This window comes from Lichenostomus cassidix, unplaced genomic scaffold, assembly GCF_008360975.1.
Source record: "Lichenostomus cassidix isolate B80296 unplaced genomic scaffold, HeHo_3.0 HiC_scaffold_43, whole genome shotgun sequence".
Taxonomy (NCBI): Eukaryota; Metazoa; Chordata; class Aves; order Passeriformes; family Meliphagidae; genus Lichenostomus; species Lichenostomus cassidix.
This window is the reverse complement of record NW_028147635.1, coordinates 823,340-843,452: the sequence shown is the minus strand read 5'-3', so window position 1 is coordinate 843,452 and position 20,113 is coordinate 823,340. Positions and strand designations below refer to the sequence as shown.

Sequence of the window (20,113 nt, the reverse complement as noted above, 5' to 3'; positions counted from 1 at the left end):
CCTCTTCCTCCTGCAGCCCCAAGCCCAGGTTGGTGCTAAACAAAGGGCACTGGCTCAGGGTCATCCCCCAGCGGGGGCTGTGCACCCCCTCTGCCCCCTCCCCAAATTCCCTCCTGGGGGGAGCAGGAGCTGGGTCAGGAGCCCTGTGGGGAGGGAAAACGAGGTGACACTGGGATGGGGGTCACACACGCTCTCAGAGACACACATGACCCCTGTGGACACCCTTCACCTTCTCCCGCAGAGCCAGGAGGATGAACTCCAACATGGAGCCCCCAAACCCCAGCAGCACCTTGGGGGGTGGGGTATGGTGGCAGCTTTGGGGGTCTGGGTTTGTCATGACCACTCAAAAACCCTCTCCCAGCCCCACAGCCACTCCCAGGCCCCTCAAACCACCCAACAGCTCCTCCTAGGATGCTCCCAAACCACTCCCTGCAATATAAATGGACCCAAGAGCCACCATAACCCCATTCCCATCTCCACCTAAACCCACCCAAATTCTCTCCAAGTCACACAGCCCTGCCAGGACCCCAAACCTCTCTCACAGAGCATGCCAAACTCCCTCTCAGCACCACAAATGCCCCCAAAAGCCACAAAAGCCCCTCCCAACCCCCCCTAGGATTCCCTAAACCCCCTCCCACCCCCCATGGCACTGACCAGGAGAGGCTGGTGAACAGGAACATCCACAGCTGGGAGCAGCTCAGGCACTTCAGCAGTGATTTGGGCACTTTGGGGGGCACACCCCACATGGGGAGAGGCAGGCCAGGGACTGGAACAAAAACAGAATTCCTGGAGAACAGATGGGCTCAGGTGGACACATTCTGCTGGAACAACTATGAGACTGTTGTCCTGTACCCCAGCCTGGGCAGCCCCAGGACATCCATATTTAAGAAGCAATCAAAACAATGTGAGCAAGCACTTCTTTTTAGACAGTGGATGAGGAGGAGGTGAGAATATGTGAGGGAAAACAACATGGAGACACCAAGGTCAGTGGAGAAGGTGGGGGAGGAGGTGCTCCAGGAACCAGAGATGAAAATCCTCTGCTGGCCATGGTGAGGACCATGGTGAAGCAGGTTGTCCCCCTGCAGCCCATGGGGTCCACAAGGGGTGCAGAGATCCACCCACAGCCTGTGGGGAGGTGCTCATGCTAGAGGAGCAGGTGGATGCCTGGAGGAAGCTGTGATCCAGTGGGAGTCCCAGTGCAGGGAAAGGCCTTGTTCCTTGGGATGGAAACAGCCTGGCCTGGGCTCAGAGCTCTGAACCCTGTGGACAAGAACTCATGGGGCAGCAGATTCCAGTGGCTGCTGCTTGAGGGATTGGACCCATAGCAAAGAAGTTTGCAGAGGACTGTCTCCAGTGGGAGGGACCCATGGCTAAATAGAGGACTCCTCTCCCTGAACAGCAGAAGAAATTTTGGTCATGGACTGACCAAAAAAACCCATACCCTGCCCGCCACAACCCCCTGCGCTATTGGTGGGAAAGAGGAAGAGGGTGAGCAGAGAAACAGTGTATTAAGAGCTTATCTTTAGTTCTCATTTGCCTCCTCTGACTCTGTTTAGGGTTAGGTTACCAATAAACCACTTTGCAACTTTAAGTTCTCAATCTGTTCTACCCCTCAGTGCATCCTGCCTGGTTCATTATCTCGACTCATGAGCCCTCTGTGTGTGTGTGTGTCTGTTAGGGTTTTTTTTTTCCCTCTCCTCTGCACAGCTGCAGCAGGGGAGAGAAGAGAAAGCAGATTTCGTAGGTGCCTGGCATTTGGCCAGGGTCAAACCACAACACTGGTTCACTGGCAGTGTGGGTCACCAGGGCTCTTCCCAATGATGGTCCTACAATGGGGGATGAATACGGAGCAGTGCATGAAGCTCTTCCCCCACTCGGGGCACTTGCAGGGCTTCCCTTACTGGTGCCTCCGTCGGTGTTGGGTCAAGTGAGAGCTCCTGGAGAAGCTCTTCCCACACTCGGGACAGCTGTAAGGCCTCTCCCCAGTGTGGATGCGCCAGTGCCTGATGAGGTGGGAGTTGCGCTTGAAGCCTTTCCTGCACTCAGGGCAGCGGAAAGGCCTCTCCTGTGTGTGAATCCACTCATGGATGAGGAGATCTGAGCTGGTCTGAAACCTCTTCCCACACTCAGAACACTCAAAGGGCCTCTCCCCTGTGTGGATGCGCTGGTGGGTGATGAGGTGGGAGTTATGTTTGAAGCCCTTTCTGCAGTCAGGGCAACGGAAGGGCCTCTCGTCTGTGTGAATACGCTGGTGTAGGAGGAGAGCTGAGCTGGTCTGAAACCTCTTCCTGCACTTGGAACAGTCATAGGGCCTCTCTCCAGTGTGGCTCCTCTTGTGACGGATCAGGTGGGAGCTCCGGCTGAAGCTCTTCCCACATTCCCCACACTCATAGGGTCTCTCCCCAGTATGGATGCGCCGGTGCCTGAGGAGGTGGGAGTTGTGCTTGAAGCCCTTCCTGCAGTCAGGACAGTGAAAAGGCCTCTCGTCTCTGTGAATCCGCTCATGGATGAGGAGATCTGAGCTGCTCTGAAACCTCTTCCCACACTCTGAACACTCATAGGGCCTCTCCCCAGTGTGGATCCTCTTGTGACGGATCAGATTGGAGCTCTGGCTGAAGCTCTTCCCACATTCCCCACACTCATAGGGCTTCTCCCCGGTGTGGATCCGATGGTGGTCCATAAGCTTGGAGATCTTTCTGAAGCTCTTCCCACATTCCCCACACTCATAAGGCTTCTTGGTCTCATGAAGCTTCTCAGGAATCTCCAGCTCTGAACTCTGGCTGGAGCTCTTGCCAACATTCTGGCACAGGGTGGGTCTTTGCTCTTCAGAGCACCCTGGGCTGGGTTTGCAGCCCCTCCATGTGCAGCATCTCTGGGGCTTTTCCTCCTGGTTGGATTCCTGGGTCATGGAGCTGCTCAAAATGGCCTCTTCCATGAGGTTCTGCCGTAAGGACTTGTCCTCCCTGGTCTCTCTCCTCAGCTCGTTGCCTGGGGCAGAAAGGACAAGGAGAGGATTTGGGATTTGCCTCCATGCCAGAGGGAAGGGGAAGGAGATCCCCCCAGTCCATCCCTACCAGGACAGAGTCAGCAGCAGGGTTGTCCTGCAGCCAGGCATGATGCTGGGCTGGGAGATGGAGGAGAAGAGAGCAGGAAAGGGGCACTGACTTCCTCCTTACCTGCCTGGCTGTCCTGGGGCATCTTCCTCTTCCTCACAGCCTCCTTCTCCATCCAGCCAAGTTTGGGAATGGGAAATCCTCTTTTGGGGGGAAAAACAAGGTGTGAGTTCATTGGGTTTGAAGGTTATTCTTGCCCCAGTCCATCTCTAGAAATCACTGGCTGTATAGTCACTGTAAAAAACCTCTTGTCTAAAAAACCTCTGAAATGCTGTGCTGGTTTAAACTGGCAAGAGAAATGGATTCCCCATAACTGCCCCAAAAAAGATTAAGATGGGAGTCACAATCCACCAAAGAGATTACAAGAAATACAATGACACAGCTTTAACTCACAAAGGCAGAGTATAACCAGGCACCCTCGGAGAAGAGCAGCATGGTGTTCCTTAGTTCCTGTGCTGAGCGCCACGTGGCCCCATTGTATGCCAAGAGAAAGCAAAAGGAAACCAAACCTGTTGGTCTGAGTGGTGATCACAGTCCTTCTGAAGTGGTAGTTTCAGTCTTGTCTAAAGCAGTGGCTGCAGTCCTGTAGAAGTTCTGCTCCACCTTCTCTGGATCTCTTGAGTTGTGTCCCACATCCCCAAAGCCAGATTATATATGCTCAGGTTCAGGTGGCAATGCTCAGTACCTCCCCCAGGCCAGGGAGTTTGACAATGGAAAGATGTCATCCTGTGAGTCATGGGATATTTGGGGAGTCTTTGATGGTCTCAGTCATTTCAGCTGCCCATTGTGCTGGTGCCATTGAATCCATGATGGCCCATTAGCAGAGATGACCCCTCAGGCTGGGTGGGACTGTGCTGGTGCTTCCCTGGAGGGAGTCATCTCAGCTGAGTCATTGGTGTGAAGAAACAGAAACACTGCCTTGCCTCACAGGGTTTGCCTCTTCTTCCTTATCTCATTTAACACCCAGCTCATAGCCTGAGGGATCAGGGGTGCACTGGGCAGCTCATGCAAACAACCTCTCATCAGCAGCTCATCAGAAATGACCTAATGGGAGCAGAATGCCTAGTTTGGTCACACCCACAGAGTGTTAAACTGGTGCCCTGCTCCTATAACCAGGACAGACTGGCAGTGAAATGTAATTGCAAGATGTTGTTCCACTTGGCTTTCAGCAAAATAACCCATGGACAGAGTTCCTTCCAGCTGCAATCATTCCTTGATTTTCACAGGGATTTGTTTCCCATTCCTTCTTCCTTCTGCTTCAAGCTGGGAATGTGCTGGAAAATGTTCAGCAAAACAAACTTTGCTGCATGCTCTGGGAGCCCAAAGAGCTGCTGGACCTTGTCACCTGGCCCTGCACTGCTCTCTTGAGATGCACAGCAGAGCCAGGACTCTGGGAGCCTCGGGAATTGTCCCCTGGGATCCATGGCACACACTGCAATGGGTTGGAATTCCATATTTTGTAGCAAGGAAAAGATGTTCCTGCCCTTGAAGGCAAAGCTCTTGTGGGGCTGAAAGGCAAGTGGAGATAGTGCAATGACACTTCACTGCCAGCCTGTCCTGGCAAAGACTCTCCAGTGATAACTCCCTCCGGGGAAGCACCAGCACAGAATTTGGATGAAGAATCCAAAATTGGAGGGATGGGATCAGAATTGTGCAGGACAGGGTGGATGGGCTGTGTTTTGAGAGTAAATAAATCACCCAGAATTATTGATTTATGTTCCATTCATTTTCAGTTAGTTCCAGTTCTATTTTCAGTGTTCCACCTTCTCAGCTGATTGCTCTTTGTGTCCTCCTTTCTCTTCTGCCTCTCTTGGCCTGCTCTGTTTCTCTCACAGTGTCTCTCTTTAGCCAGGGCAAATCCAAGCCAAAGACCCTGCCATGATATTTGTTCCCAGTCCATGAGCTAAAACAACCATGGATGTAGTGATGAAGACTGGCAGTGAAGTGTCATTGTAAGATTTTACTCCACTTGGCTTTTGGCTCCTGCTTCTGAGGAGCTTTGTCTTCAAGGGCAGAAACATCTTTTCCTTGCTGCAAACTGGAATTCCAGACCCTTGCAGTGTGTGCCATTGATCCCAGAGGGCAATTCCCGAGGCTCCCAGAGTGCTGGTCCTGCCATGCCTCCCAAGGGAGCTGTGCAGGGCCAGGTGACAAGGTCCAGCAGCTGTGTTGGTTCTGCAATGTCACAATGGTCCATTGGTTCCATGAGTTTCCATCCTGTCGACTCCTTGGCTCCCCAGTGTCACAATGGCTGCTTGGGTCCATAAGGTTCCCCAGTGTCACAATGGTGTCCTTGGCTCCCTGAGGCCCAGCAGTGTCACAATGGAATAATGGTTCCAAGAGGTTCCGTAGTGTCACCATGGTCTCCTTGGATCCTCAGGGTCACAACGGACATTTAAGACCACATTTTATCACCATGTGTCCTTGATCCAATGACCTTCTGTACTGCCAAAAATGGTTCATTGGTTCCCATTATGCCCTCCTGTGTCCCAGTGGATATTTGGTTCTTTGAATTTCTTCAGTGTCACAATGGTCTCACTGCTTCCACGAGGCCCTGCAGTGTCACAGTACCCCACAGGTTCCATGAGCTCCTGTTCTGTCAGCAATGGTCTCCTGAGTTCCAACGAGGCCCCACAGTGTCACAGTGACCCCTTCATTCCACGAGGTTCCATAGTGTCACAATGGACTCCTGTGTTCCATGAGGCCCCACTGTGTCACAATGACTCCTAGGTTCCATGAGTTCACAATGGCCCATTAGCAGAGATGACCCCTCAGGCTGGGTGGGAATGAGCTGGTGCTTCCTCAAAGGGAGTTATCACAGCTGAGTCATTGCTAGGATAGGCAGCAGTAAAATTTCATTGCACTATCTTGCTCCACTTGGCTTTCAGTCCCACAAGAGCTTTGCCTTCAACAGCAGGAACATCTTTTCCTTGCTGGAAACTGGAATCCCAGCCCATTGCAGTGTCTGCCCTGGTGAAGCACCGATAGACTCCACAACTCAGAAAGTTATGAAGTAGGTATGCTTTTATTCCAGCTGGGGTGCATGGGCAGCAGCCCCTCCAAAGGCATGCACACCATCAGCAGCTCTTCACTTGGTTTATATTAGGTTACAGGTTACATATGCATAAAGTTACACAATGCTCCTATACATACTCATTACCTATCCCAGCTTTGTATTATAATGAGTTCAAAGTTCATTTAAATATGCTCGCACAAGCGCAGCGTCACAGATTAATTGTGGGCAAGAGTCCTAAAAATAAATGAGGGATAAAGTTAGTAGTCTTCCTCAGGATGAACTCTTCACCTTGGTTCCTTGCACATGCCCCCTTGGTTCTTGGTCCAAGTCCAAACCTTAGAACTCACTTGAGCCAGTTCTGGGGTCTGAGAGCAGGATGTTCCGTCAAACTCAGTAATTTTTATCAATTATTTGGCTTTCCTTTCTATATCCTCCCTTTTACTGGGTAGGCAAAAATCATTAAGCAACTGATATATTGTTTTCAGCAAGCAGTTCTTAGTAAATCATTATCCAAACTCAGGCCTCCTAAGTCAATTCCAGAAGATTATTATTCAGCTTCTAGCCCCCCTAAATTAGTAACTTCTACCCCTGTAAATCCATGGATGCCAGAGGACAATTCCCGAGGCTCCCAGAGTCCTGGCTCTGCTGTGCATCTCAAGAGAGCAGTGCAGGGCCAGGTGACAAGGTCCAGCAGCTCTTTGGGCTCCCAGAGCATGCAGCAAAGTTTGTTTTGCTGAACATTTTCCAGCACATTCCCAGCTTGAAGCAGAAGGAAGAAGGAAAGGGAAGCAAATCCTTGAGGGAATCAAGGAATGATTGCAGCTGGAAGGAACTCTGTCCATGGGTTATTTTGCTGAAAGCCAAGTGGAACAACATCTTGCAATTACATTTCACTGCCAGTCTGTCCTGGTTATAGGAGCAGGGCACCAGTTTAGCACTCTGTGGGTGTGACCAAACTAGGCATTCTACTCCCCTTAGGATATTTCTGATGAGCTGCTGATGACAGGTTGTTTGCAGGAGCTGCCCAGTGCACCCCTGATCCCTCAGGCTATGAGCTGGGTGTTAAATGAGATAAGGAAGAAGAGGCAAACCCTGTGAGGCAAGGCAGTGTTTCTGTTTCTTCACACCAATGACTCAGCTGAGATGACTCCCTCCAGGGAAGCACCAGCACAGTCCCACCCAGCCTGAGGGGTCATCTCTGCTAATGGGCCATCATGGACTCAATGGCACCAGCACAATGGGCAGCTGAAATGACTGAGACCATCAAAGACTCCCCAAATATCCCATGACTCACAGGATGACATCTTTCCATTGTCAAACTCCCTGGCCTGGGGGAGGTACTGAGCATTGCCACCTGAACCTGAGCATATATAATGTGGCTTTGGGGATGTGGGACACAACTCAACAGACCCAGAGAAGGAGGAGCAGAACTTCCACAGGACTGCAGCCACTGCTTTAGACAAGACTGAAACTACCACTTCAGAAGGACTGTGACCAACACTCAGACCAACAGGTTTGGTTTTCTTTTGCTTTCTCTTGGCATACAATGGGTGCACATGGCGCTCAGCACAGGAACTAAGGAACACCATGCTGCTCTTCTCCGAGGGTGCCTGGTTATACTCTGCCTTTGTGAGTTAAAGCTGTGTCATTGTATTTCTTGTAATGTCTTTGGTGGATTGTGACTCCCATCTTAATCTCTCTTGGGGCAGTTTGGGGGAATCCATTTCTCTTGCCAGTTTAAAACAGCACAGCGTTTCAGAGGTTTTTATAGTGACTATACAGCCAGTGATTTCTAGAGATGGACTGGGGCAGGAATAACCTTCAAACCCAAATGAACTCACACCTTGTTTTTCCCCCTAAACCAGGATTTCCCATTCCCAAACTTGGCTGGATGGAGAAGGAAGCTGTGAGGAAGAGGAAGATGCCCTGGGACAGCCAGTCAGGTGAGGAGGAAGTCACTTCCCCTTTCCTGCTCTCTTCTCCTCCATCACCCAGCCCAGCATTGCCCCTGGCTGCAGGACAACCCTGCTGCTGACGCCGTCTTGCTGAGAATCGACTGGGGGGGATCTCCTTCCCCTTCCCTCTGGCACGGAGGCAAATCCCAAATCCTCTCCTTGTCCTTCCTCCCCCAGGCAACGAGCTGATGACAGAGAGTAAGGAGGACAAATCCTCCCTGAAGAACGGCATGGAAGAGGCCATTTTGAGCAACTCCATGGTGCAGGAATCCAATGGGGAGGAAAAGCCCTGGAGATCCCACACGAGGAGAGGCTCCAAACCAAGCCCAGGGTGCTGTGAGGAGAAAAGACCCACCCTGTGCCAGGAAATTGGCCAGCAATCGAGCCAGAGCTATGAGCAGGTGGCCCATGAGCAGCTTCCCACTGGGGAGAAGCCCTACAAGTGCTTGGAATGTGGGAAGAGCTTCAGGACAAGCTCTCTCCTCATCCGCCACCAGATAATCCACACTGGGGAACGGCCCTACGAGTGTGGGGAATGTGAGATGAGTTTCACCAGGAGATCCCATCTGATTATCCACCGGAGGATCCACACTGGGGAACGGCCATATGAGTGTGGACAATGTGGCAAGAGCTTCAACCAGAGCTCCAACGTGATCCGCCACCAGAGGATCCACACTGGGGAGAGACCCTATGAGTGTCCCAAGTGTGGGAAGAGGTTTCAGAGCAGCTCCAATCTCCTCCTCCATGAGCGGATTCACACTGAGGAGAGGCCCTTCCGCTGTCCTGACTGCGGGAAAGGCTTCAAGCACAACTCCCACCTCATCACCCACCGGTGCATCCACACTGGGGAGAGACCCTATGAGCGTCCCGAGTGTGGGAGGAGCTTCAGCTGGAGCTCTAGCTTGACCAAACACCAACGGAGCCACCAGTAAGAGAAGCCCTGCACAAACCCCAACTGCAGGAAGAGCTTTGTCTTCTGCTCCAGCCTTATTACCTAAAGCCTCATGGTTTTACTGCTATTTGGGAGGGGTGTTTGGTGTTCGGGAGCTATTCTGCATGATTTTTTGCTTCTGGGGTATTTGGTACAGTTTCTTCCACCATTTTGTTTTTGAAAAGCCAAGAGGGTGCATCCAGTACCTCAAAACCTCTCAATTCCTCTGAAAAGTACTCAATCTTACCCCAAAATGGCTCAATCCCTGCCCAAAATGACTCAATTCCACAGCCCCTCAGGGTGGGATGACATTGGAAGGGGATTGGGCAAAGTGGGATGCAGTTCCAGAGGGGTGAGATGGGCATTGGGTGGGGCAGGATGGGTGGGATGGGAATTGGAGTGGTGGAATGGTGGAAATGGGGCTTGGGAAGGGGGTCTTGATGTCCATGAGGGGTGAGATGGGTTGGGGTGGGGACTGGGAGTGTGGGACAGGGTCTGGAATGAGACAGCCAAAGGCTGGGGATGATGAAGGGAGGGGAACTTGTTCCTGAGTGGGTTTTGGGGTATTATATAACATGATTATTTCTCATGAGCCTTGAGGCAATAAAGAAAAAGGAGGTTCATCCTTTTGGTGTGGTGCTGTGTGTTGGCTTTTGGGACTTCATTTCGTGTTATTGTTACTATTATTTGTTTGTATTCTTTGTTAGTGTTATACTTCTAAATCCCACCCATTGGTAATAGTGGCTGGGTGGCAGCTCACTGGGAAGATTCCGTTCCTTCTCACAGTGGGATTGAGCTGTATGGTCACTTCCAAGTTGCCAGTGGCTTTGAATGCAAAGTCCTGTTTATGGTGGTTTTGGTGTGGTTTGGAGTTGGGGAAGGGTCTCATCCCCTCCCAGAGGTGCTCTTAGCCTGCTCTGCACCACATCTGCACTTGTGGCACCTCCCAGCTGCCCTGCCCTGGGGACATGGCAGGACTCCCTCCTGCCAGGGCTGAAGCTTTGCATGGCCTCTCATGACCCCTCATGTCCAAAGCTCTGTGCTGGCACTGTCCTGAGCGCCAACATCACTGCAGCCCCACGGCCTTTGCTGTCCCCCCGTGTCCATTCCCTGTCCCCGAGTCCCGCCCGGCTCTGGCAGCAGCAGGAGCCGCAGCGCAGTGGGCGCCAGCCTGGCCCAGCCGGAGCTCCCAGCAGGAGCAGCAGCAGCATTGCCAGCCCTTCCCAGCTGCTCCTGCCTTGGCTTCCCCAGGGGTTTTTCCAGGGCAATTCTGGAGTACAGCAACAATCACCCACAAACTGGTCACTGGGCTCAGGCCTTGGCCTTTCTGCTTCCTCCAACCAACCCAGGCTTCTCTCAACATTCCAGTTCCCTGCTCAGAGCCTTTGGCTCCCTGCAATCCTGGCCCCAAGGATCTGTTCTCACGAGTCCCTGGGGAGCCTTTGGCAGTCTTTGCCCTCAGTGGGGCCCATTGATGCTCCAAGGGACTTGGAGTTTTGCTTCTGACTCCTTGACTACCTTCTTCAACCATCTCTCAGTCCCTGAGGGTCACAGATTCAGCCCCAAATCCACTGTGGGGCTCATTAAAATACAGAAAGCCCTCAGGAGTTCTTTGTCTTCCTTCCATCGTCTTCAAGTGTTCAGGGTTTGTACAGCTCATTGGAGTCAGTTTGGTGTTCTTTTTAGGTAGGGAATTTGCAAAGTGCAATTGACTTTTTTATTTATCCAAGGGTTTTTGTTGGGTGATTTTTTTCAGTTCAGAGAAGAGGTGTTAGAAACCACATGGTCTTAATGTTGAATGTCTCCTAAGAAAGGGTGGACACATAGAAGAATGAGCCCCTTGAGGGCTGACCCTGTTGGGACAACCTGCTCCTCACCCCCAACCTCACCATGGCTGACATTGCCCACCTGGCACTGACATCCCTGTTCCCTGCATCACAAACTTGTCCCCTGAGCTCTGCAGCTGGCTGTCCTAGCCCATTGCTCCATGTCCCACCTGCTCTCCTCAGGGCTCTGCCTGCACACAGGCCCAGGAGAAGTTTTCCTGTTTGTGAGGAAAGAATGGAAAAGCCTGAGCAGGTTTCCTAAACAACAAACCCCACTCAGGAACCACATGCTCAGTACAGGCTGCCTCTGATGATGTCACCTTTCTACAAGGGACAATGTGACCAGAAGTGATCTCTGTAAGCAGAATTCTCTGTATCTTGAAGCAGAATTCTCTGTCCTTGTTTTTTCCCTTGATCTCAGTTGCAGATGGAAGTTGATGGTGCCATTCTCACCTTTAATCCCTCTTTTGAATACAAACAGATATGCCCAGCTGTGTTAAGCAGGTGTTGCTCAATGTTTATGCAAAGCTTTTGTGTTCCCAGTGGAATCACAGAGATCATTGTGACACTTTGTGGCCACATGGAACCACAGAGACCAAAGTGACACTGCAGGGCCTCATAGATGAAGGGAGACCATTGTGACTCTGTGGCACCTCATGGAACCAAGGGGTCATTGTGACACAGTGGGGCCTCATGGAACCCAGGAGTGCATTGTGACACTACAGAACCTCATGGAATGAAGGGGACACTGTGACATTGTGGGGCCTCGTTGGAACTCAGGAGACCATTGCTGACAGAACAGGAGCTCATGGAATGGGGAGAGCCAGGCCCAGGGGACATGGCTGCAATGGTGATGGCTGTGAGGTCACTGCCACTGCAGCAGCCTGCTTGGCCCTCAGCTGACATTCTGGCCAAGAGGGTTGTGAGGTCACCCAGCACATCAGAGAACCAGCACAACAGGAGTTCCATCCTTGGGGAGGAGGGGGTTGCACAAAGCTCCTGTCCTGGGACAATTCGTGGGATGGGGCAGCAACTTCACTGGAAAAACAGTTGATGTTTTGTGACAATGTCATGGTAAAAAGTTCCCTCCTTATAACAAATGTAAATCCACTCTCGTTTAGCTTAAACATATTGACCCTTCTTCTGTCACTGCAACCTTTGGGGAAAAAACAACACTGAATTTTCCTTGCATTTTGACCAATATTTTTCCTTTCTCAAAATCCTAGGAGAAGACCAAAAAATCCCCCAAGATGGGGTTTGGAGGCCTCATCACATAAGCAGGATGTGCAGTTACAGAGTGAGCTGTGTAACATCATTGAGTGGCTGTATGACACCACAGAGCAGGCTGTGTGACATTACTGACTGGCTTGTGACACCACAGAGCAGGCTGTGACATCCCAGAGCAGGGTGTGATCAGTGACATCATAGAGTGGTCTGTGGCATAACTGGTTGGTTGTGTGACATCAAAGAGCAGGCTGTGACATCATGGTGTGGCTGAATGTCATCATACAGCAGGCTGTGAGGTCACAGAGTAGACTGTGTAACACCATAGGGTGGCGATGTGACGTCATCAAATGTGCTGTGACATCATAGGACATTTTTATGTGGCCATAATGAAGGCTGTGTGACATCAAAGGGTGGCTGTGTGAGGTCACTGAGGAGGTCACTCTGCCCCAGCCCCCCCCAGACAAGTCCAACGCTGCTCGTGCACAGCAGGGTCCCCTGTCCCCCCAGGTCCCCCCTGCCCCCCAGTGCCACAGCCTCCCCCACAGGATGTTCCACCAGATCGACCCCCAGAGCCTGACATGGGGACAGAGGGGACAGGGCCCTGGGGGGTGGGACAGGGGGACAATGACCCTCGGCAGTGTCCCCATGTCCCCCAGGGCAAGAGCCTGGCCCAGGGCTCCTTCACTCTCTTGCGAACCAGACCTTGAGAGCACTTAAAAAATCCCCAGCAAGGGATCAGCAAAAACCAGATTTAATATTAAGTGACAGCACAACAACGTTCCTTGGCAAGAGTCACTCTGCTCCTGACTGGACAGTTCAGGCACACCAGGGGAAAAAAGCAACAACAAAAGCAAGCCAATCCAGGCAATCAAACCAGAAATGAACTGAGAACTGTCCCTGTGTGTGTGTGTGTGACAAAAGGACAGTGAGGGCAAGGATAAATGGAATATGGCCTAAAACCCTAACAGGCCCTAAACTTAACAGAACTTAACTTCTACCTTAACCTGAACTTATACCTTAAATTCAACAACTTAGCAAAAGAACAACCCTGAGCAGCATTTCACTTAGCTCATACCTTATGACTGAACCTCACTTACAGGCCTAACTCACTCAGATATCCAAGGCACTTCAACACCTCCCAGAGCAGCATTTCTCCCCCATTTCCAGAGCACAGGCACACGTGTGTGCACACAGACAGACAGAGGCAGTGCCAGGGAGCTGTCAGAAATTGCCCTGGAGGGCAGGGAAATGCTCACTGCGGATGCTTTTGCATCTCCCCAGCAGGCGAAGGGTTGAGCCTGGAGGAGTGGGGGGATCGGCCCAGGGTCCCTCGTTGTTCGGGGATGCCCCGAGTGCAGCAAACGGGAGAGTTCCCGGCTCGGAGAGGCCCCACTCAGAGGGAGCTCACTGCTCCAGGAGAGCTCCAAGGGGCTCCTTTTGGAGCCCTGTTGATAGGGCCCCAAGAGATGGGCTTTAGTCACAGCAATGTTTCATCCTGGCTGCACTTCACATCAACAGCTTTCTCTGACACTGTGAGAACAGGGATGTTGTGCCACTGAGGGGAGAAAAACAGTTCCCAAGGCTGCTCCTAAAGAAAGCAGGAGCTGGTTGGACAGCAGCAGTGCCTGGGAGCAGACAGTGTTTGTGATCAGCTGCAGAGGAGCTGAGCCCAGGGGCTGTTGGCCAAGGCTGAGGCCTAAGGAGCATTTCTCAGATCCAGGGCTGCCCTGGAAAGGTGGTGGTGGGGATAATTCACACCCTCAGTGTGCTCCCAGTTCCTCCCAGTATTTCCATGTCTGTGCTCCAAGTGCTGCTCACAGCCCTGATCCGTGGGGATGGGAATGTCCCGCTCCCTTCCCGGGGCAGTGTCACACCTGAGCCAGGTGTGCAGGGCAGGACCTTGCCCTGACCCCAAGCACTGTCCCATCTGCAGGATCTGCTTCCCATCAGCCTCTTCCTCCTGCAGCCCCAAGCCCAGGTTGGTGCTAAACAAAGGGCAATGGCTCAGGGTCATCCCCCAGCAGGGGTTTGTGCACCCCCTCTGCCCCCTTCCCAAATTCCCTCCTGGGGGGAGCAGGAGCTGGGTCAGGAGCCCTGTGGGGAGGGAAAAAGAGGTGACACTGGGATGGGGGGGTCACACATGCTCTCAGGGACACACATGACCCCTGGGGACACCCTTCACCTTCTCCTACAGCACCAGGAGGAGGAACTCCAACATGGAGCCCCCAAACCACAGCAGCATCTTGGGGGGTGGCATATGGTGGCAGCTTTGGCGGTCTGGGTTTGTCATGACCACTCAAAAATGCCCTGCCCGACCCACAGCCACTCCCAGGCCCCTCAAACCACCCAACAGCTCCTCCTAGGATGCTCCCAAACCACTCCCTGCAATATAAATGGGCCTAAGAGCCACCATAACCCCATTCCCATCTCCACCTACACCCACCCAAATTCTCTCCAAGTCACACAGCCAGGCCAGGACCCCAAACCTCTCTCACAGAGCCTGCCAAACTCCGTCTCAGCACCACAAATGCCCACAAAAGCCACAAAAGACCCTCCCAATCCCCCCAGGATTCCCTAAACCCCCTCCCACCCCCCATGGCACTGACCAGGAGAGGCTGGTGGACAGGAACATCCACAGCTGGGAGCAGCTCAGGCACTTCAGCAGTGATTTGGGCACTTTGGGGGGCACATCCCACATGGGGAGACCCAGGCCAGGGACTGGGACAGAAAACCGGAATTCCTGAACAACAGATGGGCTCAGGTGGACACATTCTGCCAGCACAACTATGAGACTGTTGTCCTGTCCCCCAGCCTGGGCAGCCCCAGAACATCCAAATCCTCATGAATATTCCCCTCAACCCCACATTCACCCCCAAATCCACAGTAAAATGGTGCAGCTTTAGATCTCTTTGTTTAATTTCTTTATTTTACCTCAGCTTTGGTTGTTGTGACAAGGTGAAGAAGGAAATTATTTAGATTGGAAAAGACCTCCAAGACCATCCATCATTTCTTGATGCCACCAGAAGAAACAATTACACAGCAGGTAACAATTTTTAGGGTGTAACATTAATAAATCAGCTCTTCCCAATGAATTTCAGAAGTCAATCTGAGTCCCGATGGATGTTCCTGCCCCTGTGTGTCCAGGTGGCCACAGGGAATCAGGAGGACATGGAAGCCACCAGCCAGGTGCCTTCCCAACCTGAGTATGTTAGTTTTGCTCAGCCCAGAACATCAGCAAGCTATCTTTAGCATCTAGGGGAAACTTAAACCCTTCAAAAGCTGTTGTGGTAGGCCTGAAGAAGTGGCTGAAGGGTTGGGAGAAAACTCACCCCTGTGCTCATGCGCTGGTTTTGCTTAGCCCAGTTTTTGCTACTGGGTGGGGTGGGGCACAAAAATGGCTCCTGTGTGTCCTGGGTGAATGTTCTAGAAGTTTTCACCATGTCCAGCAGAGCCAATCTCTGATGGCTCTGAAGATGATGGACATGCTGCTGGCCAAGTCTGGGCCAATTAGAGATGTTGGTTACACCTCTGGGATATCATATTTAAGAAGAAATCAAAACAATGTGAGCAAGCACTTCTTTTTAGACAGAGGATGAGGAGGAGGTGAGAATATGTGAGGGAAAACAACATGGAGACACCAAGGTCAGTGGAGAAGGTGGGGGAGGAGGTGCTCCAGGCACCGGAGCTGAAAATCCTCTGCTGGCCGTGGTGAGGACCATGGTGAAGCAGGTTGTCCCCCTGCAGCCCATGGGGTCCACGAGGGGTGCAGAGATCCACCCACAGCCCGTGGGGAGGTGCTCACGCTAGAGGAGCAGGTGGATGCCTGGAAGAAGCTGTGATCCAGTGGGAGTCCCAGTGCAGGGAAAGGCCTTGTTCCTTGGGATGGAAACAGCCTGGCCTGGGCTCAGAGCTCTGAACCCTGTGGACAAGAACTCATGGGGCAGCAGATTCCAGCGGCTGCTGCTCGAGAGATTGGTCCCACAGCAAAGAAGTTTGCAGAGGACTGTCTCCAGTGGGAGGGACCCATGGCTAAGTAAAGGACTCCTCTCCCTGAACAGCAGAAGAAATTTTGGTCATGGACTGACCAAAAAAACCCATACCCTGCCCGCCACAACCCCCTGTGCTATTGGTGGGAAAGAAGGAGGGGGGTGAGTAGTGTATTAAGAGCTTACTCTGTTTAGGGTTAGGTTACCAATAAATCACTTTGCAACTTTAAGTTCTCAGCCTGTTTTGCTCTTCATTGCATCCTGCCTGGTTCATTATCACAACTCATAACCCCTGTGTGTGTGTGTGTGTCTGTGTGTATGTGTGTGTGTGTTAGGGTTTTCTTTTTCCCCTCTGCTCTGCACAGCTGCAGCAGGGGATAGAAGAGAAAGCAGATTTCGTAGGTGCCTGGCATTTGGCCAGGGTCAAACCACAACACTGGGTCACTGGGAGTGTGGGTCACCAGGGCTCTTCCCAATGAGGGTCCTCAGATGGGGGATGAATATCGAGCAGTGCATGAAGCTTTTCCCCATTCGGGGCACTCGCAGGGCTTCCCTTACTGGTGCCTCTCTTGGTGTCTGGTCAAGTGAGAGCTCCTGGAGAAGCTCTTCCCACACTCAGGACACTTGTAAGGCCTCTCCCCTGTGTGGATGCGCTGGTGGGTGATGAGGTGGGAGTTGCGCTTGAAGCCTTTCCTGCAGTCGGGGCAGCGGAAGGGCCTCTTGTCTGTGTGAATCCGCTGGTGCTTGAGGAGATTGGAGCTGGTCTGAAACCTCTTCCCACACTCGGGACACTCATAGGGTCTCTCCCCAGTGTGGATCCTCTTGTGGCAGATCAGGCTGGAGCTCTGGCTGAAGCTCTTCCCACATTCCCCACACTCATAGGGTCTCTCCCCTGTGTGGATGCGCTGGTGGGTGATGAGGTGGGAGTTGCGCTTGAAGCCTTTCCTGCAGTCAGGGCAGCGGAAGGGCCTCTCCTGTGTGTGAATCCGCTCATGGAGGAGGAGATTGCAGCTGGTGTGAAACCTCTTCCCACACTCGGAACACTCATAGGGCCTCTTCCCAGTGTGGCTCCTCTTGTGACATATCAGGTGGGAGCTGTGGCTGAAGCTCTTCCCACATTCCCCACACTCATAGGGTCTCTTCCCAGTGTGGATCCTCTTGTGACAGATCAGGCTGGAGCTCTGGCTGAAGCTCTTCCCACATTCCCCACACTCATAGGGTTTCTCCCCGGTGTGGATCCGCTGGTGGTCCATAAGCTGGGAGATCCTTCTGAAGCTCTTCCCACATTCCCCACACTCGTAGGGCTTCTCGGTCTCATGAAGCTTCTCAGGAATCTCCAGCTCCGAAATCTGGCTGAAGCTCTTGCCAACTTCCTGGCACAGGGCGGATCTTTTCTCTTCAGAGCACCCTGGGCTGGGTTTGCAGCCCCTCCTTGGGCAGCATCTCTGGGACTTTTCCTCCTGGTTGGATTCCAGAGTCATGGAGCTGCTCAAAATGGCCTCTTTCATGAGGTCCTGCCATAAGGACTTGTCCTCCCTGGTCTTTCTCCTCAGATCGTTGTCTGGGGAAGGAAGGACAAGGAGAGGATTTGGGATTTGCCTCCATGCCAGAGGGAAGGGGAAGGAGATCCCCCCAGTCTATCCCTACCAGGACAGAGTCAGCAGCAGGGTTGTCCTGCAGCCAGGGGTGATGCTGAGCTGGGAGATGGAGGAGAAGAGAGCAGGAAAGGGGCAGTGACTTCCTCCTCACCTGCCTGGGGGACCTGGGGCATCTTCCTCTTCCTCACAGCTTCCACCTTCTCCATCTGGCCAAGTTTTGGGAATTGGAAATCCTCATTTGGGTAAAAGAAAGGTGTGAGTGCCTTGGGTTGGGGGTTCCTCCTGCCCAAGTCTATCTCTAGAAGTCACCAGGTGTTTTGTGTCTATAAAATCCTCCTAAAATAAAAATGAGTTCAGAAAAAGCCTCCCAGGAGTTCCCCCTTTCCAGTCTCCTCTCTTTGGGGTTCTGGGGTTTCCCATTCCCAAAGCTGCTGGGGCTCCCAGGGATCCTCCTTCTCCTGGGTCCAGATTAGGGATGCCGTGGGGTTTTGGTGCTCCCAGGGGTCCCTTCTTCCCTGATTCTGCTTTGGCTCCAAGGGCTCCCAGGGTCCCCCTCTGCAGGCTCCCCCCACTCCAAGCACTCAGGGCTTCCCCCTCTCCCCATTGCCCCTTTCAGTGTCACAGTGTCCCAGCCCTGCCTCATCTCCAGCCTCCCCCACCCCTCCAGGCTGCCAGGGGTCCCCCAGCTCTGGTGTTGCCCCTCTCTGCTCTCTGCACTCTGGGAGTCCTGCATTCCACCTCCCTGGGCTCTCCCAGGGATCCCCAAAACCAATGGCCTGTCCTAACAATACCAGGAAATTCCCACATGGACCACCCCCAATATTCCACCAAAGGTGCATTTATGGCTCAGCTTTGGAGTCCTGCAAGATCCAAACATACCCTCTGACCCAAAAAATCCCTGCCAGGGACATGCAAAGATATCTGGCGCTTAATTCCCGACTGGGCCAGTTCCAAAAACCCCTCTAAAAAGAAAACCCCAACCAGAGACCCCCGATAGATTTGGGTTGAGCTCCCCCTCTGTGATGACCTGTGGAACGCAGGGCGGGCAATGATCCCAGAGCCAGGGGTGCTGCAGACACAGTGGGTGGTGAAATCTCATGGTTCTCCTGCTCCTCCTTTTCCTGCTCCTCCTCCTCTCTCCCTCCTCGTCCTCCTCTGCTCCTCCTCTGCTCCCACCCCAGAACTCCATTCCCCACCCTCCTCTGCCCCTCGGCTGCTGCAGCACTGGCTGCTGGGTGGGGGGAAGCCCCCGATCAGCCCCAGGGATGGACAGGAGGCTTGGGGACCCCCAGTGCAGATCCACCTCCCCCAGAGCCCCAGGGAATTGCTCCAGGGATCCAGTGCTGGGGGACAGGGCTGGACCCCCATGGAACTGCCCTGCTTCTGTGCCAACCCCACCTTTCCCTCCCCTCTCCTCCCCTTTCCCATCCTTCTCCCAATCCACAGACCCCTCCCAACTCAACTGGGGTGTCCCATCCCCCTCCCGCTCTCTTTGGGGGTCCCAGCCCCCTCTTTTCCCTTGCTCTTCTGCCCTTGCACCATCATTCCCTCAATCCTGAAACCCCCCTCCCCTATGACTGGTTTTGGGGGTTCCAGGCCCCTCCTGCCCACTCTGGGGGTCCCAATCCCCATCTCGCTCCATTTGGGCTCCCAGCCCCCCTTCTCACCACGCCCCCCGCTCACCCCGCGGCCGGGGGGACTCCCAGCGCCACCAGTGCCACCAGTAGGGCCCCAGCTGCCCCCACACGCTCTTGCCGTGCCCAGCGCCGGTTTTGCAGGTGCCCAGAGCCCCAAAGCAGCCCAAAGCGCTCTGCCCTGGGGGGTCCCCAAAGCGGCCCCGCCCCGCGCGGCACTGGCAGCACCAGTCCGGAGCAGTGCGCAGCGCGGGCGGGCGGCATCAGCCGTGCCGGGCAGGGCCGGGCAATGCCCGCGGGGCTCCCCCCGCACTCGGCCCCCAGTTGCCGGGACAGCAAGGGGGGCCCGGCCTGGGCGCCCCCCACCTCCCCCCTCCCCAAATTCCGCTCCCGGGGGCGCTGGGGGCGAGGGGGGGCGCAGGTGGGGTCCAGAGGTGCCGGAGCCACGTGTCCCCCGCTGCCAGTGCCACCCCCGAAGGATCAGGGGTACCCCAAAACTCCCTCACAGCTGCTGGATACCCCGCAAGCCCTTAAGGAGTGGGGTCCCCCCGGCTTCATCACCCCCAACCTTCAGCTGCCTCATCTCACGCCCCATCCCACCCATCCCCCTCCTCCAGACTTCATCCCACACTCCAATCCACATCCAACCCTTCCCAGGCCCCATCCCATCCCATCCCATCCCATCCCATCCCATCCCATCCCATCCCATCCCATCCCTCCCAGCAGACACCACCGGGATCCCCTAAAAATCCCACGTGCTGGGGACTCCCCCATATCCCCCCAAGGGGTATTTGCAACTCTTCTTTAGACTCCTGCAAGATTCAAAA

At 53.6% G+C, this 20,113-nt stretch overlaps 3 protein-coding genes across 6 annotated transcripts in view; 2 read left to right on the top strand and 1 right to left on the bottom strand.

Moving 5' to 3' along the window:
* The window catches only part of LOC146421070 (uncharacterized), a 391,077-nt gene that overhangs the window by 122,828 nt on the left and 248,136 nt on the right, over positions 1–20,113 (top strand). The gene's annotated exons all lie outside the window — the stretch shown is intronic.
* LOC146421081 (uncharacterized) lies at positions 1,684–3,231 on the bottom strand. The gene is made up of 2 exons (XM_085047626.1): positions 3,177–3,231; positions 1,684–2,988 (listed from the first exon to the last, which is right to left on the bottom strand). The coding sequence occupies exons 1-2, from the start codon at positions 3,226–3,228 to the stop codon at positions 1,898–1,900; spliced, it is 1,143 nt and encodes a 380-aa protein (XP_084903752.1). The 5' UTR covers positions 3,229–3,231; the 3' UTR covers positions 1,684–1,897.
* On the top strand, positions 8,239–9,016 carry LOC146421080 (uncharacterized). Its single transcript, XM_085047649.1, has one exon. It carries the CDS (start codon positions 8,273–8,275, stop codon positions 9,014–9,016), a length of 744 nt encoding a protein of 247 aa, XP_084903775.1. The 5' UTR covers positions 8,239–8,272.

Coding starts and splice junctions, on each gene's coding strand:
- LOC146421081 (XM_085047626.1), bottom strand. CDS start 3,228: ATGGAGAAGGAGGCTGTGAGGAAGAGGAAGATGCCCCAGGACAGCCAG. Junction 2,989..3,176: donor GCCCCAGGACAGCCAGGCAG/GTAAGGAGGAAG, acceptor TTTCTGCCCCAG/GCAACGAGCTGAGGAGAGAG.
- LOC146421080 (XM_085047649.1), top strand. CDS start 8,273: ATGACAGAGAGTAAGGAGGACAAATCCTCCCTGAAGAACGGCATGGAA.